The 25,722-nt window shown below is 36.3% G+C and overlaps 1 protein-coding gene across 2 annotated transcripts in view; it reads right to left on the bottom strand.

The window, feature by feature from the left end:
• Positions 1–25,722, bottom strand: part of GLS (glutaminase) — a 98,583-nt gene that overhangs the window by 38,731 nt on the left and 34,130 nt on the right. Inside the window, exons 7-14 of one of the 2 annotated variants that reach the window (XM_074967785.1) lie at positions 21,432–21,490; positions 12,269–12,301; positions 11,932–11,990; positions 9,777–9,843; positions 9,085–9,135; positions 5,501–5,677; positions 4,630–4,761; positions 2,746–2,838 (exon numbers count right to left, since the gene is read on the bottom strand). In XM_074967785.1, the coding sequence (XP_074823886.1) occupies positions 2,746–2,838; positions 4,630–4,761; positions 5,501–5,677; positions 9,085–9,135; positions 9,777–9,843; positions 11,932–11,990; positions 12,269–12,301; positions 21,432–21,490 (671 nt within the window). Of the gene's footprint in view, positions 1–2,745; positions 2,839–4,629; positions 4,762–5,500; positions 5,678–9,084; positions 9,136–9,776; positions 9,844–11,931; positions 11,991–12,268; positions 12,302–13,870; positions 13,925–21,431; positions 21,491–25,722 lie in introns of those variants that run through there. The other variant, XM_074967786.1, reaches the window with a different exon arrangement.

Raw genomic sequence — 25,722 nt, 5'->3', positions numbered from 1 at the left:
CTAAGATTTATGCTGACCATTTCATACCAGATCAAACTGTTCCACAGTATGAACAGTGCATTATTTGAGACTAACATGCTCATAATTTGCGGTAAAAGATAGAAATTTTGTTACTAGGGAAGGACTACACTGAGGTGCAAAGTAGATAAACAAAAAACAAAGAAAAGAGGGGGAAACTATTTCTATTAACTTATAAAATTATATTACGTGTATGTGTGTGGGTACATATATAATAGAGGTAAAAGATATTATAACTGCTAAAATTAATTCAGAGCAAGACAAGGTGGGTGATGTATTATCTTTTATTGGACCAGCATCTGTTGGTGGAAAGAACAAGCTTTCAAACTTCACAGAGCTCTTTGCAGGGCTGGCAGAAGAAAAAGAGCTCTATGTCGCTCAAAAGCTTGTTCTTTCCACCAACAGATGTTGGTCCAATAAAAGATACTACTTCACCACCTTGTGTGTCTCATATCCTTGGACCAACACAGCCAGAACAACTGAAGTACTTTCATTTGCATTCAGTAAGACTTAAAACTGTTTAAAAAGTAATAAACATTTCTAATTTTTCTTTGAATATATTTTCTCTTCACCTATCCCTCTAAAACTAAGATTGCTTACATTCTTTAAAATAAAAGTGGAGTGTAGTATTATTAGTAAGGCAGACTTAAGAGTCATACCTGGCAGGACAGCTCCTAGAGGATCACTCACAATACTTCAGTAAGAAATCCTTCTCTTCCTAACTTAGCTAACTAAGCAATTAGAGCAGCTTTGCACGCTAAAAAGCCACTTGCTCTTCTATTAATCGAGTATTAACATGCTTAATTTAAAATGATTTGATTAAAAAAAGAATATGATTTGGTAATTTACTTCGCTTACGTTTGCTAACATGGTGTATCAAAGGGATGCTATTTATGCTTTTGTAAGCGTGTGTGAAACAAAAGATACGGGTGCTAATGTCAAGATTCACAAACCGTTTCTCTTTCAGGTATACCTATTTGGGGATTCGTCATCTTATTGTATTTTGGTGTACTGTGTTACTTTATGTTCCAGATATATAATACTTGCACTATTCTATGTTCCAGATCTGGTAAGAGGACACATCACAAAATCTTCTCAGAGCTCCATAAAGTCCTCCTTTAATTAATGTATAAATTCTCAAATATATCAAAGGAGTTATCTTTTAAAACATTTAGATTTTTCTGTTTAAAGTAAATTTACTTTAAGGAACCATGAAAGCTAGTTGACAGATTTTTTAAAAATGTCAATATTCTATTTTTGGTATAGCATATACAGTATTCACACAATATTAAAAGAAAAAAGTTTATATATAAACCAAAAATACCAAGGAAAACAACACAACTGAAGTTGTTTAATCTAGAGATGCTTGAGGGCTTTTAAAATGAAGAAATTTATGAAACTATAACCCATTCCTTTAGTTTTGCTCTCCCCGACCTTCCATTCTATACACTATGGTTCTGGAGATGTCCTCGTTTGACTCAGGTGACACTTTTTTCCACACTGTGCCTTTCAAAGCAAGTTCTTTCTGGAGACTTTCATAGTCCAATGGTCCAAAGGAATGCTAGTTGTTCAAGCAACATACATTATTTATTAGTGTACTTGAAGAAAGCAAATCTGCGTGTTACTGATATTTGCAATCAATGCCAAAAGCCTGAACTTCCACCCATCTCCACCTCTTCACATGTTATTACAAATAGTTATGGTCTGTTTTCCAGCTATACAAAAGTTCAAATTCCATATCAGATAGTTATAAAGAGAAATGTACATGCAAATAAAAACAAACATCTTTCATATTACTGTATCTTCCCTTTGGGAGACCTCCATATCCCTGCAAAATCCTTAAGGAAAACCTTTCACTATTTGCCTTCTACCCTCAAGCACCCACAACACTTCTACTATCCTTTAGTACAAAAGAAATGGAGTGACTCTCTTCAGAGCCTGAAAACAGTACTCCTCAATAAGGGGCACTAATATAGAGTAAAATGAGGCTATCTTCCCAGCCACACATAAGTGCTGAGTGCACTGCCTCTACAACTCTCTGCGGGTATGTCTACACTTAGAGCTGGAGATGTAAACAGCAGCTCCAGCAGACCTTCCCACACTAGCTCTGATTGAGGTAGTGTGCTGAAAATGGAGAGCAGCTGCGGCAGCATGAGCAGCAGGAGGGGCTAGCTGCCCTGAGTTTGACCCCACTTGAGACAGCAGGCACTAGCCCCTCCCACCACCACGGTTACGTTTCCATTTTTAGCACTCTAGCTTGGTAAGTGCTAGCATGGGTATGTCTCCTCGAGCCGGATTTTACATCTCTGATTTCAGTGAGATCAATGTGAAAAATAGTGACCCCAGATCTCATGCACAGCAGTGCAGAACAAAAAGACTAAGCTACCAGTTGGCCAAATTTTTATTAAAAAGTAAGCAGAATAGTGAAATTCATCCTGAATATTAAAATACCATACACCCACTCTAGCTGGGGAGAAGAAAAAAGGCTGAAGTCTTTAGCAATTATGAATCTTACACAAAATCTTGTAACTGTTTAAGCCTCATCACAGATATGACAGTCTGTCACAAATAAACTGTGCTCTGGTGAAACTAGACTGATAAGCTTAACTTATCTTTAAGTCTTGATGCAGTACATGTCATTGAGCAGTTTTATGTTTACAGATGAACCTTACATTTTCCAGCTGACAACTATACAAAGTAGTCATTAAAAGAACTTATTTAGCTTACCCGCTGATCGCCGCCTTCTCTGCGAGGATCAAGCTTCTTTGCAAAGTGCCTCAAGTTATCATAATTATGGAAATTGCACAAAGAAACCAGATCCTGAAAACAGTCAAAAATAAACTACATCATCCTTTGTATACTGCATAGTTTATTATTTTCTCAGCTGAGGTTGATAATGCACACACTTTAAATATTTTTGCTTCACAATAAATATGACTTACTTGGCTAAGTTCCTGACTTACAAAAGAAGCCTCTTGTTACTCTCTTCATAAAATGTCCTTCCATACATTGGTAATAAAGACATGTTTTCAGGTTGTAATACTGAATTATTGCTGGTATTTTGAAAGAAAGCTAACTTATACCAATATTTCACGGTACAGGTATTATAGCATTTGGTTTTGTAATGTATACTTCACAAACACTTGCGAGGTGCTATATATAACAGTAACACAAGACCTGTGATAGGGAGCTGAACAAGGAAGATTCACTGCAACATTTGATTTTAATTAAACTAGAATCACTGTAGGGAAAGCCAATCACAAGTATTATGGCAAGTAGTTTTTCCATGCTGTTGTAGGTTAAAGAACAAATTTATTTATATATAATATATATATACATTTATAGCTATTTATTTTGCAGCAATGTGAAGGTTGCCAAATCATCAGTTATTAGGTCTTTCTTTATTAATAAGAGTTGTTTTTAAAAACAACAGTTTGATTTTAATTGGAAAGTATTGTTTAATATAGGACTTAAAAGCAAACATAGTAAAAATAGTAAGAGAGACAATGTACTGGCGCGCACACACCAGAATGAGGTGCAAACTTGGATTGTTATGCAGCTGATACAGAAGTCACGTGAATAAAGTACTCTAAATGCTGCACAGTGCTCTAAATATTGTAGTATCCTCTGTTGAGGTCTTTGATTGTCTGAGTACTGCCTAATTTGCACTGCCACCAGCTGTAGAGAGAAGAGAAAGAGGCAGAAGGCATCCCTGCCATGTTCCTCTCTCTGTTTGGAAGGCCAGTGATGTGTCACCATTCATTACTACTGTGCAAATGAAGTATTGTACAAGATCTCTACCAATTAAAGAGGCTGGCCAGAGTCCAAATATTCTTAACACTGGCACCAAACAGGGCCCTTCAATTTTTTAAAGGTCATGTCTGCAGCAAAAGACAAAGCTAAGGATGCTTGTCTGACGGTTGTCTCTGTGGAGACTTTCAACCCATCTTCTTTCTTCCCAAACATACAAGTATGATATTGGCCAAAATATAAGAAACACCATTCCCATTTTATTATTAGCCGCCAAAGGCCCCAGTAAGCAGTGCTAAGTAAATGAAATTATTGTTATTCTAACATATTGGAGCAAAGTGGAGTTTGTTAGTGTCTTTCTGTGAATAATACATACAAAATGTCTCTATACAAAAGACAACTGTCAGACAAGCCACCCTTAGCTCTGTCTTTGCTACAGACTGGACCTTTGAAAAACTGACGTCCCTGTTTGATGCCAGTGTTAAGAATATTTGGACTCTAGCAAGCCTCTTTAAGGTGGAAGAGATCTTGTGTTCTAATATATCAAAGAAATCAGTGCCACTCTCATGTCACAAGACATTATTCCTTTAAATTTTTTCATGAACATTTTTTCCAAGATTGGTTTCACCATGTTTTCTAAAGGTTTGCATAGTCCGATAATAAATCTAATTTGAATTACAGCCACAAAAGTCAGAAAACAAGACTGCTTTTCAATCTCAGGTCAGGTCAGACTGGAATTATGTACATGAACAAATTTAAGGATTTCATTTAAGTTCAGTTAGGCCTTAGGCATGCTAACCAATTAGGTAAATGTTGGTTGCAAAAGACAAATTATTGAAAGTTAGAGGAAGCCTTCCTTACATGACAGAAGTGAATCCCTTTAACGCTGTTGCCCATTTTGTCCAAAGGAGGTGACCAGCACATCAGACCCATAACATTAGGAACAACCAGAAGAATGCCACCAGCAACTCCAGATTTTGCAGGAAGACCAACCTACAGGAAGTTAAAGACTTAGTATACTATGTTAACATTCTAGTCTGTTGTGTTATTCGTAACACTTAGCACACAAAAAATTATTATATAGCACTTTAGCTGATCATTCCCAGAATATTTTCTAAGTTGGGTAAGCATTATTATCCTTGACAGATAAGGCACATGGAGAGACAGCAATCACATTGCTCGCCTAAGGTCAGACAGCATATTAGTGGTTCAGCAAGAACTATACCCCAGGCCTAATAATCTCAGCAGAGAAGTGAAACATACACACAGATATCCAACAAGTCATTGATAATTTGCAACAATGACAGTGCTACAAAATAGTATTAGCGCAAAGATCCCTTTTGTTTAACCGTGACAGCTTAACACGACTTGCATGCGCGCAGGCACACCCAATATTTTACCACCTAATTCAGGATTTCACCAGTTATAACATTTGTTTGGATAAAAACTAAATTGAATAAGCAATGTAGATATTGCTCTTGTAAGAGATGAGTTATATCTTTGAAGCCCAACTTATGTTTTAGGCTGAAAACAGTACTTGTCTGAAATACCTTGAAGTGCTTAATTTCACGATGCTGTAAGTAACAGATTTTCAAAAAAATGTTGTTTTCAACTTCTGATTAATTCACATAACAGCTTAAGTATAAAAAGATCAATCCTGAAATGTTTGTTTAAAAGCCAGTCTAGATTAGTTTCACTTGCCAGATACAATTAGCATCCAACAGTTACTCACATGGAAGGCAAACTGTCCTGAGAAGTCATACATGCCACAGGAATGCATTAGGCTCAAGGTATTCCGGACTGATTCAGGGCTCAGCACTCTTTCACCAGTAATTGGGCAAAAGCCACCATTAGCCAGAGTTGCTGCCATCACACTAGCCGATTCACAGGTCACTTCAATAGAACACAGCTAATGGAAGGGAAAAATAATTCTTATTTGTATGTATAATCTCTATGTACATACAGTATGCTAAAGAACAACTGGAGGTCTACATACTAGCGTCATTACATGAGTTGATCTGTATCACTGAATAATGATTATTTTTTCATCTCAGCCAAAATGGTTGGGCTGTTTTCTGATAACAAGTTTTGGGGAAAATGTTGTTTTGCTCATTTTAAAAAATTCTAGTGAGCTTTTCTTTGAAAAGCTCTAGCACCCCCACACTTTGCGGCAGCTATTTAAAATTTGGCAACGGATGGCTTTTTTCAGAAATGTGTCTTGTGCGAGCTGCATGAAAATCTGTCCAAATTTGGCCAAATTATAAGACTTTGAAAAAATGCAGACTGTACATGCTCAATAGGAAATTATTAGATTTTAGCAGCGTAATTCCCAGAAAATTCTATCTGTGTTAACCATGCTCCAGGTGGCAGCTGAACCAGACTTTCCCTGAAACTGCAGCTCTGGGCAGCGGGCAACATTAGGTCAGGGCACCTGAGCTGAGAGCAAAGAACCTGTCTCTCCGGTGCTCCCAATGACCAGCTGCTGAACACAGGGGCAGCACTGAAAAGGAAACTGCCTGATTCACATGCAGAGGGGGTAAGAACCAGAAGTGTTTGTGTGTATTTCGGGTGAGGGAGAACAGACTGAAAAAGAACCTAAGGAGGGGTGGAGAAGACACCACAATGACATGACAGATTGGTTGAGGAGGTGGTGCCAGGGGGAATGACAACTAGGACAGGCTTGGCAAAGAGATGAGAACCAATGGGGTCATGGGAAGGAGGTGAGGGGAAAGGGAAGATACATGCAGCAAGGAGTTAGGGTGCAGGGAAAGAACTGGGTCAGGCTGGACAAAGAAACTGAGATAAACTGCAGTGGATGAGGCTGGGGAGTAGACAAACACTGAGATTGGATGAGGAACTGGAGAGATTAGGAGCCACTGGGGTTGGGAATGTGGGTGGGGAGGTGGTATGTGAAAGGAGGCCAGAGGAGGGGACAGATGAGATGAACAGAGGGCTGGGGAGAGGACTGGGCAAAGAGACTGGGATGAGAAGCCTGAGAAGTGGAGACTGTAACCAGCTAGCTGAAGACAACAGCTGAGACAAGAAGCCAGCAGTGAGACAGAGACAGGACTGGGACAAGAACAGGTTCGAGGGCACAGGGCAGAAGGAGGTCACACACTTGGTGGAAAATGAGCAAAAGATTCTGTGTCCGTTAAAGCACGCTTCCTCTAGAGCCTACAATGGAATCCAAGATTCCTGAGTCTCACCATTCTTCTATCAGCAAGTATCTGTGAAACCCACTGGCAAAAGTGTCCCATATTCCCTCTAGAGCTAGTCTACAGAGAATGACAAACTAGTATTACTCTGTTAGCTCAAGTGGCAGGAGGTTTGAGTAGTAGTTCTAGAGGTTCCAACCCTACTTATAAACTGTGTGGAAGTAAATATGTCACATGATGGAATTTGTTATTTCAGTTTGCTTTAAAAAAAAAAAAGCTAGGAAATTACACTGAAAACTATGTTAGATGTTAAGGTTACAAAATCAATCATTCAAAATAGACAGGAAATGACAAAATTAAGATTGCTTGTGTAAACATAATTTACCTTCCTTATATGCATTATACTAGTCTTTAATTACTTGATAGCTTACTATTTTCTCCACAGTACCAGATTTATTCACTGCATAGGATGGACCTGCTCTGAGGATGAAACAGGGTTGTGTAGTGAAAGAGGCTGTTGTCTGCAGAACCATGGCCTCATTTGTTGCACAAACTGGAAGGGAGTGTAGTGAATATGCTATGTAGTTTGTAAGACAACAAAGGATGGTCTCACAGCTAACACAGATGAATGCTGAAGTAGAAAACTGGATTCGATCCCTATGTATGGCACAGAGTTCTTATGGGATGCTGGGCAAGTCACACCAAACTTTTCACATGTGGTCACTAATTATGTGTTCCTCATTTTCTGGAGGCCTGAACTGAAACCATGAGGTCTGATCTGCAGAGTGCTGAGCACTCACAGATGCAACAGAAGTCAGTGTGAGCTGTGCTTGAATATATAAATTGCTATATAATGCTAAGTACACCTTGAGATGCGTAGGACCGGATTTTTCAAATTGGGCACCTAAAATTAGTGGATACCTGTGACCTTAATCTCTTTGTGCCTTGATTCCCCATTTGTAAAATGAGGTAATACCTTCTCATCTCACAGGGATGTTGTGAAAATAAATTAATTAATGTCTGTGAAGCACTCAGATGCTACGATGAGCAACACAGAAAAGCCCATGATGAAATAAAAAATTCTACATTCAGAGCAGGTTTTGAATAGAGTACAGTAAACAAGGTATGGGACCACATACTGAAAAATGAGAAAACAAAATATGGAATTAGCTGTTCACCAAGGGAGGACAGTCCATTTCGTGCACTGAATGAGACTTAGGTCCTGTAAGAAAAAACCTGTATGTGATATTAGAATGTATCAAAATATATAATAAATACTACAGCTCTTAAATGCTAGCGCAATCCAGAACATGTTACTACAATTCTGCACTCACTTTTACTGTTTACTAACAACAATTCTTTGACCTGAATATTAGTTTGGCCTTGTCTAGTTGAGGTAATAAAGGCAAACACTAAATTGGCCTCACAGTGCTGATGCAGCTTATCATAGATAAATGAAATAGTCAATAGGTCAAGAAACTACAGGAGTCACTTCCCCACCCATGAATGTTAAGATAAAGCTAATGTTTAGAAATACTCTGCTCAGAGTTAAGCAGATAAGAGGGAGTAATATGAACCAGAAACGTGCTCCTTTTCAAAACATTGTTCTTGACTTGTTAGTGCTTCAAATTTGACAGGGATGAAATGACAGAAAGGCAAAATCTAGTCAGTCTGTGGACAGTTTACAGCATGCACAGCGTGAATGGTCAGTGGATTATCTGTGGAAAACCCCCGCTTGCCAAGTTTTTGTGTCGTGACAAGTGCAATTATTTTAGATAAAAGCAAAGCAAAAAATGGGCTATTTGACTATTTACACAATATAGTTTCTTGTTTGGCTCATAAGAATTAAACAAGAGAGAAAAGGGGTGCAAAAGTGTTGCCTCACTTTGAATACTACCCTCAAACTTGAAATTAAAAATCTGTATACATATTATTCTCTCACAGCAGAAACTTGCTAATTCACACAACCAATGGAGACCCAAAAGTTAGTTTTAATTTAGTTTACGAGTTTAATACATCAAATGTTCTCTGTTCATTCAAAAAAATTAGGCATTAATGGGCTCCTTTATATCTATGATTAATTCAGTTTGTGCTGCTTACACTTTCAAAACTTTATTTCAATTCCATTATAAATACTCAAGATTAAATAAGAATCAGTCACCTGAAAATAGAAGTCTAATACAGCAACCATGTCTGTGCCTTCTGGAAAACACTGGGGAAAGAAGTAAAAGTAATCTTTTAAACATGTTGATTATATCAAGACAGTAAATCAATTTTAAACTAAAGAGATTTAAAAAATAAATAAATTCCAGCCAGTGTTTAAAACAGTTTTAATTTTAAAATCTAGCCAACACTTATACAAATGTTTAAAGAGAAAACTTTAATGTTTAGGAAAATTAAATAACATTCTGTTTAAAAAGATGCAACTGTCAGATAGCTTAATACTCTCTAGCTACTAAAACACCTTTATGTACGACTTGAAGCATAGAATCTTTAACTATATATGGCAACACCTAAAAACACCTAATGCATTTTTATTTTTTAATTTTTTTTTTTTAAAAAGAGTCACTTGTACTGAATCTTTAAAAAAGTTATAGCACATGACTTTAGAATCAATAATCTAATACGTAGAAATGAGATTTGGGCTGTTCTGTAAGATTACCTAAATATATGTCTACATTCTCTCCAAATTGTATGAAACAAACATACTTGCAAACTCTTGTACAAAACACACACAGTATTCTAAACCACGTAAATAAAACCCAGATTATAGAATATAATGCCAAAAATTCAGAGGCCAATATTATGAGCAGTAAAAGTCTTGCAAAACCAACAAACAAAGGATAGATAAACCTTCTTTTCTTTCAGGTAGTAGCCAATTGCAAAATTTCGATCTCCACTCTCTCTTTCAGACTGGAACCTGAAAAGAAAAAAGTTTTCAAATACTTGGACTGTAGCGAAGCACAATGGTGAGAGGGATTTTTTGTTTGTTTGTTTGTTTTTAAACTTATGTGCAAAGGCAGATGTCAACAAAAAAGAAACCGGCAGAGAGCAATGAAAAGCACAATTTTGTATTCGTTAAAAATCAAGCATTAAAAAAAGGTATAAGAATACTGGACTCACCAAGTTGTGCACTAGCTAGTCTATGTAACCACACCATCTCAACACTGTTACCCTCGTCCTGTCCTACTGCTCCAAACTTGCCCCCACTGAAGCCAATGGTAAAATTCCTAATGAATTAAAGAATGCAGGAACAGACCCACTGTTCGTTAAACCCATTCAAGTCAAGTCTTGTCTTGAAATTAGACTGTATGCTGCTCAGGACAAGGAGTGTGTTTTATGTTTATACAGCTCTTTAGAGAACACTGCACCTGCAGCTCCCCCTCTGGGCCCAAATTTTAGTTAGGGGTATATAGTAAAAGTCACGGACACGTCACAGGCCGTGAATTTTTGTTTACTGCCTGTGACCCATCCATGGCTTTTACTAAAAATAACCATGACTAAAACAGTCTTAATTATCAACAGTAAAAATGACCAGCGTTGTTTGTTTCATTCACTCTACTACTGTTTAGCAAAACTCGAGCAACACCACAGGCACCTTCTCTCTGCAGATTTGGAAAGATGCTGCATTAATTTATACTTGGTTCACACTTGGAGGTTACCCTGGCAACCACAGAACTTTAAGTGTCATTTTTTAAAATATAAGATTAAATTCTGAAGAAATTGACAGTATAGTGTGAATAGATTTTAAGTCCTAATTAAAGTTTACTCTAATTCAATAACATTCTCTCTCTGGTAGAAGAGTAAATAACTATGCTTTTATCAGTGCAAAATCTAACACAATAAGGCTCAGAACTGAACTTTAACAGTTGAACAGTATCTACTTTTACTGGTGACCAATAAAATATACATAGTATATATAAGCTGATTTATAGGTAGGCCAATAAATTTTGAAACAAAAGCACAAGACCCTTTTCTTAAAAGTAATACTGAAAGAGGCAAGACAGTAAAAGAAAGGAAAAGGAAGGACATATGACAGTGAAATACAATGAATATACACCTCCTTGTGATTTATGCAAGTACAATCAAGAGGGATTTGACAGTTAGAAAAAGGGAATCAGGTTGAGGCTCAAGTCAACAGGTAGGCAGCTGCCTAGGGGTGCATGTAACTGAAGTGGTGGTTTGAGTGTCTGAACAGGGTGCAGGGACAGAGAGGGTCTGGGTGAACACATGGACAATCTCACATTTGCAATGAGGCTCTTCTCCCATTAAATTTATGTTCACAGTTAAAGAAGTCTTAATGAAAGCTATCAGCTGCCACAGTAAGCATTCCTGTATCAACTATACTCAGGTAAATTATAATCACCTCTCTTCCACCCAAACCAATCAGCATCCAAAATTCCCCAACACTATGGAGCACACTTATGGTTTCCATAGGAGTGTTGCCTCATGCAGCCCTCAGAATGGTGGAAATCCTGCAGTTGTAATAGAAAAGCCTAGTTTTCCTGCAGGAACCCTACATTCTAAGAGTTCCATAAGGGGAGTTTCCCCTATCGTAAAAAGATTATATAAATAAATAAAAAACCCAAGGAATAACAACTGTGTAAAAGAATGATTTATAATCCTTTTGGTACAACTAATGTTAAAGTGGGCAGTTTCATTTTTGGTATGAATGCCAGGCTTACACAGTTTTGATCTGTAGTTCCCACATAAACAGCACTCAAAGGGAGAAGACTCCCAAACCTAAGAGGGAACCACCTGTACATAAGATTTAATCAAAACTATCATCAAAGAGACCCTCGTACATTAAGTACCACAAAAATGAACATATATTTAAAATCAGAAAAATGTAAATCATATTAGGACTGAAGTAAGATCTTAAATATAAAGGGTGAAATCCTGTCTCCACTGAGGTCAACTGGAGCCTTACCACTGACTTAAAGGGGGCCACGCTTTCACCCTAGATATTTTACCACCAAACCTCAAAACAAAAACAAAAAATACTCACGTGGCATTATTGAATCCAACATACTCATTACCAGCCATATTATTCATAAACTGCATCATCTATAAAAAAAAAAGCATCCCAAAATCTTCAGATCTGATAACATCATAACTCAGACCAAATTTTTAACCTGGCCTTAACTGAGACTGTTTTGGGGCATACAGTGAAAGTCATTAGGATGTCTAAATGCCAAATTGCACCTACAAATCAGATAGCTGTTCAAACAGCTCAAGTGTCACCTGCAATTTGAAGGCAAAAATTCCGTGAGGACAGTGTGAGCCCCTGTATCATCAACTCTAAATATGATAAACAGCACTAGAATTTTTTAATATTCACTTACATAGTCAAATTTTTCTGCATTACTTGCTCCTTGCTGAAAGGAAAGAAAAAATATTTACAAGAATTGTTAACATACAAAAAACTATAGTCAGAAGTCCACTTAATATAATTAATTTTTTTACTTGTATATAACTAATAAAGACGTAAATGTATAAAGATATTTAAATATAAATTACTACGATCATTTTGTATATTAATATAATTACAATAAAAAATTAAAAAGTTAGGAGAGTAAATAGCTCAGATAACATTCATACAAAGAATGCTACAAGATGTTTTTATCAAATACCTTGTATATAGGGGATGGATTTAATCAGAAAGAAAGGTATGCTTTATTTTAAGTGCTCTCTATTCAACACAACATATTGACAAAGAATAGTATATAGTAATATACGTGACACACATACAAATTCATTGTGATCAATGTTCCTATAATGAACATAACACAGGATTACAAGCATAAGAGGTTAAAAATCTTGTCTTAATTTATATTAGCGCTGAGCACAGAAACTTTATAGGCTGGAGTCTGAATTTGTTTCCTATGGTTAGTGTTCATGCTAAAAATTTAATTCAGATGGACGACTTAAAATAAAGTGTTACCTTTACTATAAAAATAACTTCACTTAATTTCACATTTAAGGTAAGTATCCTACCTATATAAAGAAACTGATTATTTGGGTTAGCAAAATACGGTATTATTAAAAAGCTACAATTTTAGAATCTCAAAACCTCAAGTGACAAAACACTAAAACTACATCAACATTTTGCTAGCAATGTTTTTGTTAAAATTAGTTCTTAGGCAATTTTTTTAAAGGATTTTTTCTTAAATTTGGTAAATGCCAGTGAAAGATGTATTGGCCCTTATCTTAATTTCTGATAACTGGCCTGCCATAAATTCTTATGGGGGGCCCAAAAAATAAAAAAAGCTCATGCATTTTACTTTGTTTTGAAAACAGCCAAGCAGCTTCATTTTAATTTAACAGCAAGTTCACAAAACAATGGATTAAAAATCTGAAATCATATCAGTTGGCATCATATAAACTGATAGACAATACATCAGAGGTTTGTTTTATAAACCACTTCAGTATTGAAGATATTCTATTTAGATAAATCTTTTTGGCTAGCGTATTACCTCAAACAAATCAAGAAACATTACTCACACTATGTTTAGTATAGGGAAAACAAAAAAACGGAAGCTTTGCATGTACCAGCATTTTACTTAATGAAATGCATAAAGCCAGTTTAATTTCCCACTCTACAAGTGGATTAAGGTGTTGCACATAACCTGTGAAGCCCTACGCATCAATTCATCTACAAGAGAATGTGCAGTCACACGTGTACGATTCCTAGCTGAAAGGAATACCACGCTGCTGTGCCAAAATGATGTGCCAATGGTCCCTTACGCTTATAAAATAAAAGCTAATCAATAATCTTACTCTTAGAGCCAATAATCTCTAGCTAGACAATATCTAACAAACAGGTATGCTAAAAAAAAATTCACAATACATTTCATCAAAATGTCTTGTATAATATACCAGAATACAAGCCTTAAAAATGTAATGCCAAATCTGTTCAATGAAAAATAATTAAAAAAAGAAATTACCAACTTCATTGAACTGTTGCAGTTGTCAAAATATTCCATAGATCCTAATGCTGTAAAATATGTAACAACATTTAAACCACAAAAACCTTTTCAACCTTTTAAATGCACAATGAACATCTTTTTGGGAAATCGGGTCAGCATTAGTTATGGGATGCTGCATCAATAATCATAGGGTTAGACATTTAAAATAAAATGAAATAAGTTATGCTTTTGTTAAAAAAAGGGAGGAGAAACATGCTTTGTGAAAAAACAAAAATACATAGTATTTCGGTTCTTTCTTGCCCAAGTGAAAAAATCCTTTACATTTTATTAAACTGATTTTACTAACAAAATATAAACATGATGGGCAAAAGTCAGATGTATGATTAATATATGAGTACTAACTATTTTCGTTCCAGCATTTAAAAAATTCAGTGTTTTCTTTGTCTTTTTGTAAGCACCATCTGAGTTCACACTGGGGGAAGATAAACACTTTTACACAGCATCTTCTGTATACAGGTACTAACAAGCATGTTGACCAGCTGATGTACACTTAGGCCGTAATCCTGTACACATGCTTTCTTAAGTTTAAACATACAAGTAGCCCCACTGAAGACAATGAGGCTACTTATATGCTTAAAGTACATGCATAAGTGACTGCATGATCGGAGCCTATATATACACAATATAATTCAGAAAAAGAACAAAAAGTTTTATTTCCATTATGTGTTGATAACTACAGTAGTGTCCCTTTTTATTTCTACAGACGAAGGAAGCATACCACCCACCTTCTAAATCAACAGGACACAGAGACAACACATATTTTATGACTGAAGTTCAAATACAGATACTAAAATTTAACTTTGACTTTCTATGGAAATATTGAAGATATTTTTACTAATTTAAAGAACGAAAGCCAGGGCAGCTTTTGGCCTCTAAAGTTTTATTTGACTTAGCCTGGTTTTCCAGTTTGTGGCTTTAATTAATTGATATTTTTAAAAGCTTCATAAGCAATCCATCTATCTAGAATGCTAATGAAAGGAAATATTCCATGCAACATCTTCAGAAACACTAATATTACATATATTAAAATATATACACATATACACACTTATTGTAGACATGCTTGTGTGTATATTTTTCTATATACACACACATGAATGAACAAACATTTATAAATGAACACAAAATAGTTTAAAATGCTAAGACAAACAATCTGATGAGAGATAGGAAATTCAAAAGTTGTGACATGCAGCTCTTAAAACTCATATGCACTTTTATTTAAACACAATGAAAAAGTTATGGCTGGCAATCCTAACTTTGAATTTCTTTGCTTGTCAATTTATGTTAGGACCTTAGTGGTTTCTAAATAGGTTGAGGTTTTTTAGGTGGGGGAGGGGTTCTTATTATTTTTTCTTTCTAAAAGCAATTAAATTATTCTGTGGAAGTTTGTTCTTATTTTAAGATAAGCATTCTCCGACTTGGTATAACTGAATAAGACGGTAGCATTTTGTTCCCATAATATGTAGAGCATATGAATACAAGTGCCTATGTATTTGACATAGCAAAACAGAGTGCTGTAAATACTTGTCAAGGAATGCAATATTAAACCCACGTAAAACTGACTTAATGAAAAGCAACTTTTCATTAACATTTGAGTTGTAGTTGACTACACCATAATGTAATCAAAATAATTTCTTAATTTGAAAGCAACCCAATGCGGTAAAAATATAGCAAGATGCTTAAACATAGCTAACAATTTTATTTAGATCTTCATAAAATGCACCCTTGAGTGAAGACTTTATTTGACAAATTTCAGTAAAGCGGAATGCTAGGATTACGTTTTATAAAGCCCCCAGAAAATGCAAATACTGACATTATTTTAATTACAGCAGCAAAATTTTTACATTTGAATACATCAATTTACCTTTTAATGGCTTTATTCTAGCTTTCTGTACTTACACCCTTTTTTTGGTTAATCTGTGCTCTGTGAAAACTGGTGTCTTGGCTGTTTAGCATAACATTTTCACCTCTGAAATACTTGGGGGCACAATGTCATAGACAGTATTTGATCCACCAAGAACAATACTGACATTCTTAAAATTATATATGTTTATATATAAACTATTTCTCTTGTGTCCTTAATGTAAGTATTGAATACTGTGTGAGATTATAAATTCTTTACATAATTTGGGACACTGTGCACTACAGAACAGACTCTATGCCAGCTAGTGTAACAGTAAGTGAAATCTACTCCAGTTGTAATAGGTCATAATAAAAAACAGACAAAAGAATGTGAATATTTACTAATCACTGAATCAGATAATATGAAGAACTGAGAAACAAGAAAAATCCTACAAATTTGAGTAACAGACGAGAGGTAAAATAGCATGAACCAACACCCAAGTAAAAGAGGAAATAAAAATCTTGGGCATTTCTATAATCACGCTGGTACGTTTTCAAATTCATATGCATACACCTATTTAAGTGTCAGACAACCAGAAGATAAATTAAGAAAAAAGATGGCATGTGCTTATGTAATTATACTATTAGATATACTGGATGAAAAGCAGGGACTTTTCCTATCAAGTGGTATGAAGATGGAGTATGAAAACCATCTTTAAACTTCTATGAACCTAAAGGTTGTGTAGTGGCACTCAACAGGACCATGGCACTGTCAGCCACATTTCTCTTTACTCGCAGTCTCATTTAATTTTGTGAGTCACAGCACTTCACGACAATGGTAATGTCAGAATACTATGAAGGATGTAAAACTGTTGGAGGACACTAATTTATATGCTTAGTTTCAAAAAGTGTCTGAAGCAGCTTAATTGCACACCTTATCTTTCTGCAAGGTTATTTAAGTTTAGCTGAGGATGTGCATGCACTATTTCTATCCTGATCTTTATTTTTTACCCCTATGCTGATAATCCTTTGCAACTCCCCCCCCCCAAGGACTTTTGATAGCACTCATTACCGTAGTATCTAAATGCTTCCCATTTCAACTGGAAGAGAGAACTGCACTTCATGGAGCGTCCAACTCTTCTCCTTTCCTTAACTGCAGAACCTTCTACTAAAGATGTCTTTGTTTTTACATTTTGTGCATTTAAGTCCTTCCCATTATGGCGGGAAAGCTTTATCAATACAGAGGAGGTCTTGCAACATGCCCTGTGGTACAGTTGCCAACTTTCGAATCACAAAAAACTAAACTCTCTTGCCCTGTCCCTGCCCTGGGCTTCGCCCTACGAGGCCCCACCCCTTCTGTGAGGCCCTGCCCCCATTCACTCCATCGCTCCCCCTCCCCCACCCTCACTCACTTGCTCATTTTCACCGGGCTAGGGCAGGGGCTTGGGGTGTGGGAAGGGGTGAGGGCTCCAGCTAGGGGTGTGGGCTCTGGGGTGGAGCAAGGGTGCACAAGGGGGCTCTGGGATGGGGGGTGGGGGTGGGGCTGAGGAGTTCGGAGTGTGCAAGAGGGCTCAGGAGGGGGTGAGGGGTGCAGGCTCCGAGCAGCGCTTACCTAAGGCAGCTACCAGGAAGCAGTGACATATCCCTCCAGCTCCTAGGCACAGGTTCAGCCAAGGGGCTCTATGTGCTGCCCCTGTCCGTAGGCACCGTCTCCACAGCTCCTATTGGCCACAGTTCCTGGCCAATGGGAAATGCGGAGCCAGTACTTGCAGCAGGGACAGCACATGGAGCCCCCATGGCCGGTCCTATGCCTTGGAGCCAAAGGGACATACTAGCTGCTTCCTGGGAGCTGAGAGGAGCTGGGACAGGGAGCCTGTCAGCCACAAGCCAACTGGACTTTCAACTGCCCGGTCAGCGGTGCTGACCAGAATTGCCAGGGTCCCTTTTCAACAGGGTGTTCCGGTCAAAAACTGGACACCTGGCAATCCTACTCTGTGGTCAGATTCTGAATCAATTTCTTCTCCTCTGGCAATTCCTTCCACAGCTATCCTATCCTCCCACTCCCTTAGTGAAAGATCCATTCTTCCTCTCAAGCTCTCATGAGGTTTGTCCTGGGTGCCATGTGTTGTTTTCCTAAAGAAGTACAGCTGTCTTGGTACGTTACAAAAGGAGATGCAGTCACTGATATAGCTAAATGCTTACACATTAGGAGCTTTGACAATCAGGGTCAAGGCCTCAGATGGCAACAGCAGATCAAATAACTGACAGGGTCACCTATACTAGATAAATATATATCTCCCCAACAATGCACCATTGGTAGTTTGCAAAAAACTGGCTGGTTAAATGGTACTGCATCTCCATGTTTCAAAGTGTTGTATTTCACTGAAGACAGCTAAAATGATAATACTTTCCTAAAATTTCTTTTCCATGTGAACAATTGCTGTAATTACCACAATAATGTTATATTATTGTGCATGTAAGGGGAAGTGGCTGCCCAATCATAAATGAGAGGGGAAATGGTCTAAAAGCCTTTTTATTAAGATCCAGTCAGCAGCAGGAAAGAGATTTAGAACCCCAAAACTAAAGCACTTTTACATGGTTTAAATCTCTAAAATAGTTATGTGGGGTGTAAGTACAGTTAGAATAGAGCCTGGAATTAAGGCACCAAATTTTAAATACACCAGTATATTACTGGTGTACTACAGCTGGGCTGTTGTGCAAGCTTTTAAAAAGTACATTACGTAGTTATGCTTAGTAAGAAAAACCAATATGAAAGTTGACAGTAAATAAGTAATAAATTAATTGCAAAACCCAATTACATATTAAGTTCGTATTCTTTTCCAAGATATGTATAACTCCACTCTGTAGTCAGAGTGCTGTGTGTGATCCCAAGGGCAGAAATTTTCCCCTTAAAAGTGTTACGATACTTATGTCAGCAACAACTTTTGTCCAGTGAAAAATTCACTGTGAGATACTTTCTCCGCGCCACGAGTACCCATACTACCATAGGTATTAAATGATAATTTGCACAAGAATTTTGAGGCAACACTCAACTTTTTTTTTTAAACTGATACATCCAGCGTATTGTATTTTATTTATATTTAGAATACCTTTAATTTAATTGTTCAGAAAATTAACAGATCAAATCAAGGAGCTCTTAAGTGTAACTGAAGTAATAGTTTCACCAAAAAGGTAAAAGCTGGTCAGAATTTTAAAATACAGCAATAGTCTCTCCATACTTCTTGACATGCTGTCATTTGATAAAACTATGTTATAAGATTCATATATTTGATCACATTTAAGATAATGTAAAAGACATTTAACTGTTGGATTCCCAAGGCCATGCATGGTCCTCTATAAATATGAGCAATTCCCATGGATCCCAATGATAGTGAATGCATGTGAACTGAGGGCACCATATGGTTTTAATCTAGCAGTGTGTAAGAAAATAATGATAAATCTGTATATATAGATTATATCCAAACTTAAGTTCGCCAGTGGTCTATCCAAATTTTCTACACAATTCATATGTAAGACAGCTAAATTGCAGACTATAGGTTATCTGCACAAAATATAACTAGTTAATGTTTTGTACCTGTTTATCCCGAATATACCGGTAGTTTTCCGCAAGTAACACTTATTATTAGTTATTCAAATGTTAAATAGCATTTTAGAGGAAGCAGTACATGAAAGGATCTAGATATTGTCACTCTGAAAACAAATAATGAAGCGATAGTATGGTATGTGTCTATCAGATGTGCAGTTACTACAGCCAAACATGTCAGTTCAATGCAATTTGGTCTATAAAAATGTCACAGCACTTTTAAAACAAATATCACAGTTACATGCACTAAAATTAAGATTTGTTGTATCAATTTAACTACACCATTTATCAAGAACTCTACACGGGTGTCTTCCAAATAGTCTCACACTGTGCTTTTGTCAGAGAGCAATGGCCAGTAAGTGACACTATAGTAGGAGTGACATTTTGACAGCTTAGACAAATGCAGATTTTAAAACTCACTATTACCAATGTGAATTTCAATGCTCAACCTTTAGAAAAACAAATCATGACATTTACCTGTCTTACTTATGGCCATTTTCTTTCACCTATAGCTATTAAAGATAAAGGTCTTTAAGCAGGAATTTTTACACCTTATTTAATATAAAAACAGAAAATCATGATGGAAAAATAAGAAAGAACCTTTCATAATTAACACTTCGCAGGCAGGAGCTAGGAAATACACCAGAGGCTAAATGATTTTCCAGATGTAATGAACACAATGTAAACAGAAATTAAGAAGTCATGCTTGGAAAAATTACATAATCTAGTTTTAAATTTTCCACATCAAAACTATGGAGGACTGAAATATTCACTAAAAGTCAGTAACTTCTCGATAGCAATTCACCATTACAAAACTAGATTTTCATTCCAAGTATTGCAGCAATGGTATGATTAACACTGGGGCTCCATCTGCAGTACAGCACTTACAGCAGCACAGATGTACCGCTTTAGGGCTGCTAGTGCAGACGCTCTAAGTCGATGGGAAAGAGCTCTCCCTTCAACTTAATTACTCTAGCCCTGAAGAGCACTGGTAGCTACGTTGGCAGGAGAAGCTCTCCCACTCACACAGCGGTGTCTACACCGGTGCTTAGGTCGGTATAACTTACGTCACTCAGAGGGTGGCTTATTCATGCCCCTGAGCGACAAAAGTTATACGGATGTAAGGTCTAGTGTAGACAAGATCTGAGTAAGTCAGCATACAATCTACATTTACAACTTTAACAATACACCTGCACACCCATACTAAGGGCAAAATCCTGCCTTTCAAAAACAAACATGCATTTATGCAGGATCATGGCCTAACAGGGCAATATTTGCTATGTAATCTAATGTTTACTCATGGAAACATGCATAGTTGTTAGTTTCCAACCACTTATTTGAGAAAGTGGACATTTTATGTTCAAAAGTAATAATAAATACAAAGTAATTACTAAATAAATGATTTAGCTACACAGAAGGTTAATTATGGGCAAGTTTAATATAAGAGCATGGAATTTAGTTGTGCAGCTCCTATAAATGATAGCTAAATTGTAAAGCACTCTAATTTTACCTCAGAAGGAAAAAAATCCTATTGTACTTTTATGCAAGACTGGAGACTCTAAGTCCAAGAGCACACTTGTGACTCTTTCTCATTCGGCAAGAGAAGATTTAGTGCATTTCTGAGGATGTACTCAGCTTCTGACGACAACTAAATGACATTTCTCATAACAAAATTGCACTAAACAATCTCTCTGTGAGATAGTAGTCAATCTTATCTATTTGTCTGCTTCACTCAGCATACAAGAGGCTAACTAGATGGGTAAAGTAGTAAAAATAAAATTATAAACAGAAGAAGCGGTAAACAGTGTTTCAACCAAATGACTCTGGGTCAGATCATGGTCTCTCTCTTTCAGAAATCTCATTAATGGAAGTTTTAGTACTACCGTTGTTTTGAAGTGCGTACTTTGCAAGTTATACGGCTTGATTGCATGCTTCTGTACACTAGTTACTAAATTCCAATTAGACTGCTTATCTATACACACACACATCAAATGTACAACACTACTGACTGCTAAGCTAATTTTCCACATTCAAATGCAATACTCAAAACAAAACTAAGTGTGAATGTTTTACCTTGATTAAGGAAGTGATCACAATTGCTCCAGCATTCACCATAGGATTGTGAGGCCTGTCTGTGAAATAAGAAAATTTCAATTACATATACATCCTTAGGGCTTGTTAGGGTTCACACTTGCTTTAAACAAAATAAAAAAAATAAAATAAAAAAAAAATCAGCCAGCCAACACATATTTGAGTAAAAATTATACACAAGTTTCTTGAAGCTATGGCTGTTTTATTTGATTGTAATAATAAATTACAATACTATAATCCAACTTTATATACTTGAGCAATATGTAGTGCATTTTTTTTGTATTTACAAATGCATCACTCTAGAACCTATAGCATATTTCCGTCCATGAAGCGAGACACATCACCAGCTGACTTTACAACACTGCAGCCTCTACATTCTGAATTTGTAATTTTCATTTGTTACTATTCTACTACATACAGTGCTCTGAAACAGTTATGTGAAAAGGTTATTCCTAACTTGTCCTGAATTATATTTATAGTCTTAACTGAATAATGAATCCATTATCCGTACATTAACTATTATATTAGGAAACAACAGGTGGATGAACAACACATTAATTCATGTATGAACCCAAAGTCTCCCAAGCAAATGTCAAACCCAAGTGGTGTACATGCATGGTCGATTTTACTAGTGAATCTCTTAGTTAGCTGTAAGAGAACTAAAATCCTTAACAGGCAGATGCTGTTAGCTTCCTACTATTTATAAACTCACTAACCATGCAGGGAAGGCTCATATAAATTTATTCTAACTAGCACATTTCATGAGAGCAATTATGTACTACTGATACTAGTTTCTAAAGGGAGTATGTTAATACCCTGGACAAAATAAAAGCCTATTTTTTTTAATTTTTAAATCCGAGTGTCATACAGACTAAGTTGACATAACATACGTAGGCTTCTGACTTGAATTAGACAAATACTAAGCCATTCTGATAAAAATTAGCACTAAACAAAACCAGTGGAGCCCATACTAAAAATGGATTAAAAAATGGTTCTCAAAAAGTAATTGTAAGGCAGTGGTTTTCAACCAGGAGTTCATGTACCCCTGGGGGTATTGTACAACAGGCTACATAAAAATCACTAGCGAAGTCAGTACAAACTAAAATTTCACGTAGTGGCTTGTTTTATATTATGTTTCAGCATAAAGTATAAAGTACAATATTTACATTCCAGCATATTTCTTTCCCTCAATCCATGATGGATTCTCTTTTCTCTAGCATGGTCATGCAGATCAAATATCTCCATCCCAAAGGGAAAATAAGTAGTCCATAGGAGAAGAGTCATTTGTTTATTGGAGGAATGTGTATTTACAATGGAGCCTCAGTGAGAACCATATTGTACAACAGTGAAGTTATTATTCTAATGGTTCATTACTGTTGCATTGCTGGAATAACTGCTCAAGCCTATATCCATACAATTATTCCATATGCAACACAGACCTTTCCCCTAGTAAACTCAAATTACACCATCTCTTCTCTGCCAGTTTTCCCAGTTGCTTTTCCTCTGCTGACCTTCTGCCCTTTTTGTGTTGACTCCCTAGCTATTTGGCTTGCAAACTCCAAGTAGAGAAAGAAAAGGTCAACCCTTGCACAGTATACACACACACACACACACACACACACACACACACACTTGAAAAGATCACGGCTCAGGTCAAATACATGTCACACTTCCCAAAACATATAAGGCATGCTATGCCTTTGGGCAGGTGCACAAGGGAAGAGACAGGAAGAAGAGTGCAGAGAGTCCTACAGACAGTCCTTTCACTCAGGAAGCAAGAGGACCCATGTAAGCATTTAGTGCTAGATTCTCAAGGATCAAGCCAGGCCTTTACTTTCAGCCTTCAAAAGAAGCTTTCCATAAAGTCCACAACATGTGTTTAACCAAGTACAAACAGGTGTAACTGACAGATAAGTATGGCTCCTGTTAAGCAGGGGCTTGTCTTCATACCAGGGTAAGTCGACCTAAGTTACGGTACTCCAGCTATGTGAATAACTTCTTCACTGCGCTGCACTGACAGGAGACATTCTCTGGCTGGGTGGATCTGATGTAAATCACTAGTCAGAAAGACTCTAATCATGGTTTTCTACATAAAAGTGCATTCTTGTTGGTTGTTATAACCTTAATACATATTCTTTACAACTCAGAAATAGATGTAGGTTTCATTTTTAGAAGGTACACACTATAAATTTTTAAACAGTGATTTATTTTGAAAACTTTTCAGATTAGTTTTACAGCTATATCAGAAAATAAATGATTGATTTGTTATTTCATTTACCAAAGGTAAATGAAGCAGATATTTATGAAGTCATTGGGAAGTGAACTATCATTAATATTTGGAGGATTTTCTTGCCATGCTGTATTAGAAGAACACCACCAGACAGACATTTAAACTGTTTTATTTAACTAAAACAACAACGTTAAGTATTCTGGATGTTTTTCTTCAACAGCAAACATAATATACTTTAATAAAACAAGCACATGTCCCTTGCTTCTCACATTTAACTCCAGACTTCTTCTCCTTGTCCAGATCTATTCCGCCCCCAACAATCTTCTATTCATTGAACCTTTTGAAACTTTGTAGTTTTAGAGAGGTAAGGGATTGACTCTGTTTACACAAATTTGCAGAGGGACAATACAGTTGAGGTCTGTTATTTCTCACCTCTATATATTATTTATTTAAAAGCATTTTTGCTGTTAACAAGCATGTTACCTCTGGAGACACAAATCCCCAGTTTGAGAACTGCAAAACTAAGCATTTCTGATGGTATCTTCTAGACTGAGCACTGAGTCCCATTGGGTAGATAGAAAGATTAACCTAAATAATCTATACAGAAGCCCCTGGAACCCCGTAAGATTGGGTCCCTAATCCATGAACTATTGAAACTCATTTACAAAACTTTTCTTAAACATTACATGAATATATTGTCTCATACTACAGAATTATAAATTATAATCCCTATTCCATGATGAGATATCTTTGAGCTATAATGTACCTTAATTAAAACTATCTTTAGATAGGTTTTTTTTCTCAAAAAGCATTTTATCAAAAAATCCGATTTAAATAAAAAAAATTGAATTTTTAATATTTTTTTAAATCACTGATTTTTATCCACCCTGTTCTCTAGTCGACTTATCTTCACCTTTCCGACAAGAGTGACTACCAGGGTCGACTGGAGAGCACTCTGCCGTCGATATAGTGGATCTTCACTAGACCTTCTAAATCGACACCGGCTGCATCAATTGCAGCAGCGTCAATCTCCCTGGTAGTGAAGACAAGCCCTAAGTTATAAATATACATCCCAATGTGCACGTATGTAGCACCAGGGCATTAAGAAACCAAAACACTAATCTTAGCTAATACAAAGATTTATAGTATCTTGGAAAAACTTCAGTCATCCTCCCTGTGCAATAATTTGCTCATTTGTAAATTAGGGATCATACACACTTTTAAGTATCTTAAATTGCTTTACAAATGAAAGGTGCTCTATTAGTGCAAAGAATTATGAGCAGAACACACCAAAATATTTTTGAAGACGCAAACTGTGCAAATAGGAAGCCCAAATAAGTCATCTAATTGCCACTGTTTGGAGAAGAAATGAAAAAAATGTATATTCCACAGACTCAATTTAAGGAGTTTTTTGGCTTTTTATTGTTAGGGTGCTACTTACAATGTCTTCTCTTATATGAGTGTTCTCACATCATTATGGACAGGATTTTTTAAAGAGTGGATTAACATAACACACCACATTAACAACAGCTGTTGTGATATAAATGACAAAATGGAGAAAATTCAATACTGAACTATTGAAAATTCAGCTACCTTCACTACTGTGTGAATCACTATCTCTGTGTACTTCATAGCCATTGTCAGATCCATACAGATTATATTATATTTAAATAAAGATCATATTGATGCTTCAGGTTACTTATGATTATCAGATTAACATTAAATATCCCAACTTGTTTTATACAGACTTCTACTCCCATAGCACTTAACATGGTTCCCTGCAGTGTACAATTTTCACTATGATAAGGAATACTGCCTGCCTATTAAAAGTATATGCATATTATGCCATATAAATATTGAGCTGGTGTACTATTGTAATTTTTAGACCTAACAGCTGAATCGTTTTGCCTTTGGCTCAGACTACAGACACTTACATACTTGGAACGATACCAAGGATATGACACTATATTAGTTCTTATGTAGTAATGAGATGAGTAAACATGATGAAGAAATCCTAATTCTAAAATTTAAGATGAAACCCTA

The sequence above is a fragment of the Natator depressus genome, chromosome 11 (genome assembly GCF_965152275.1).
Source record: "Natator depressus isolate rNatDep1 chromosome 11, rNatDep2.hap1, whole genome shotgun sequence".
Lineage (NCBI taxonomy): Eukaryota > Metazoa > Chordata > Testudines > Cheloniidae > Natator > Natator depressus.
The sequence above is the reverse complement of the archived record's forward strand: the minus strand, read 5'-3'. Positions and strand labels throughout refer to the sequence as shown.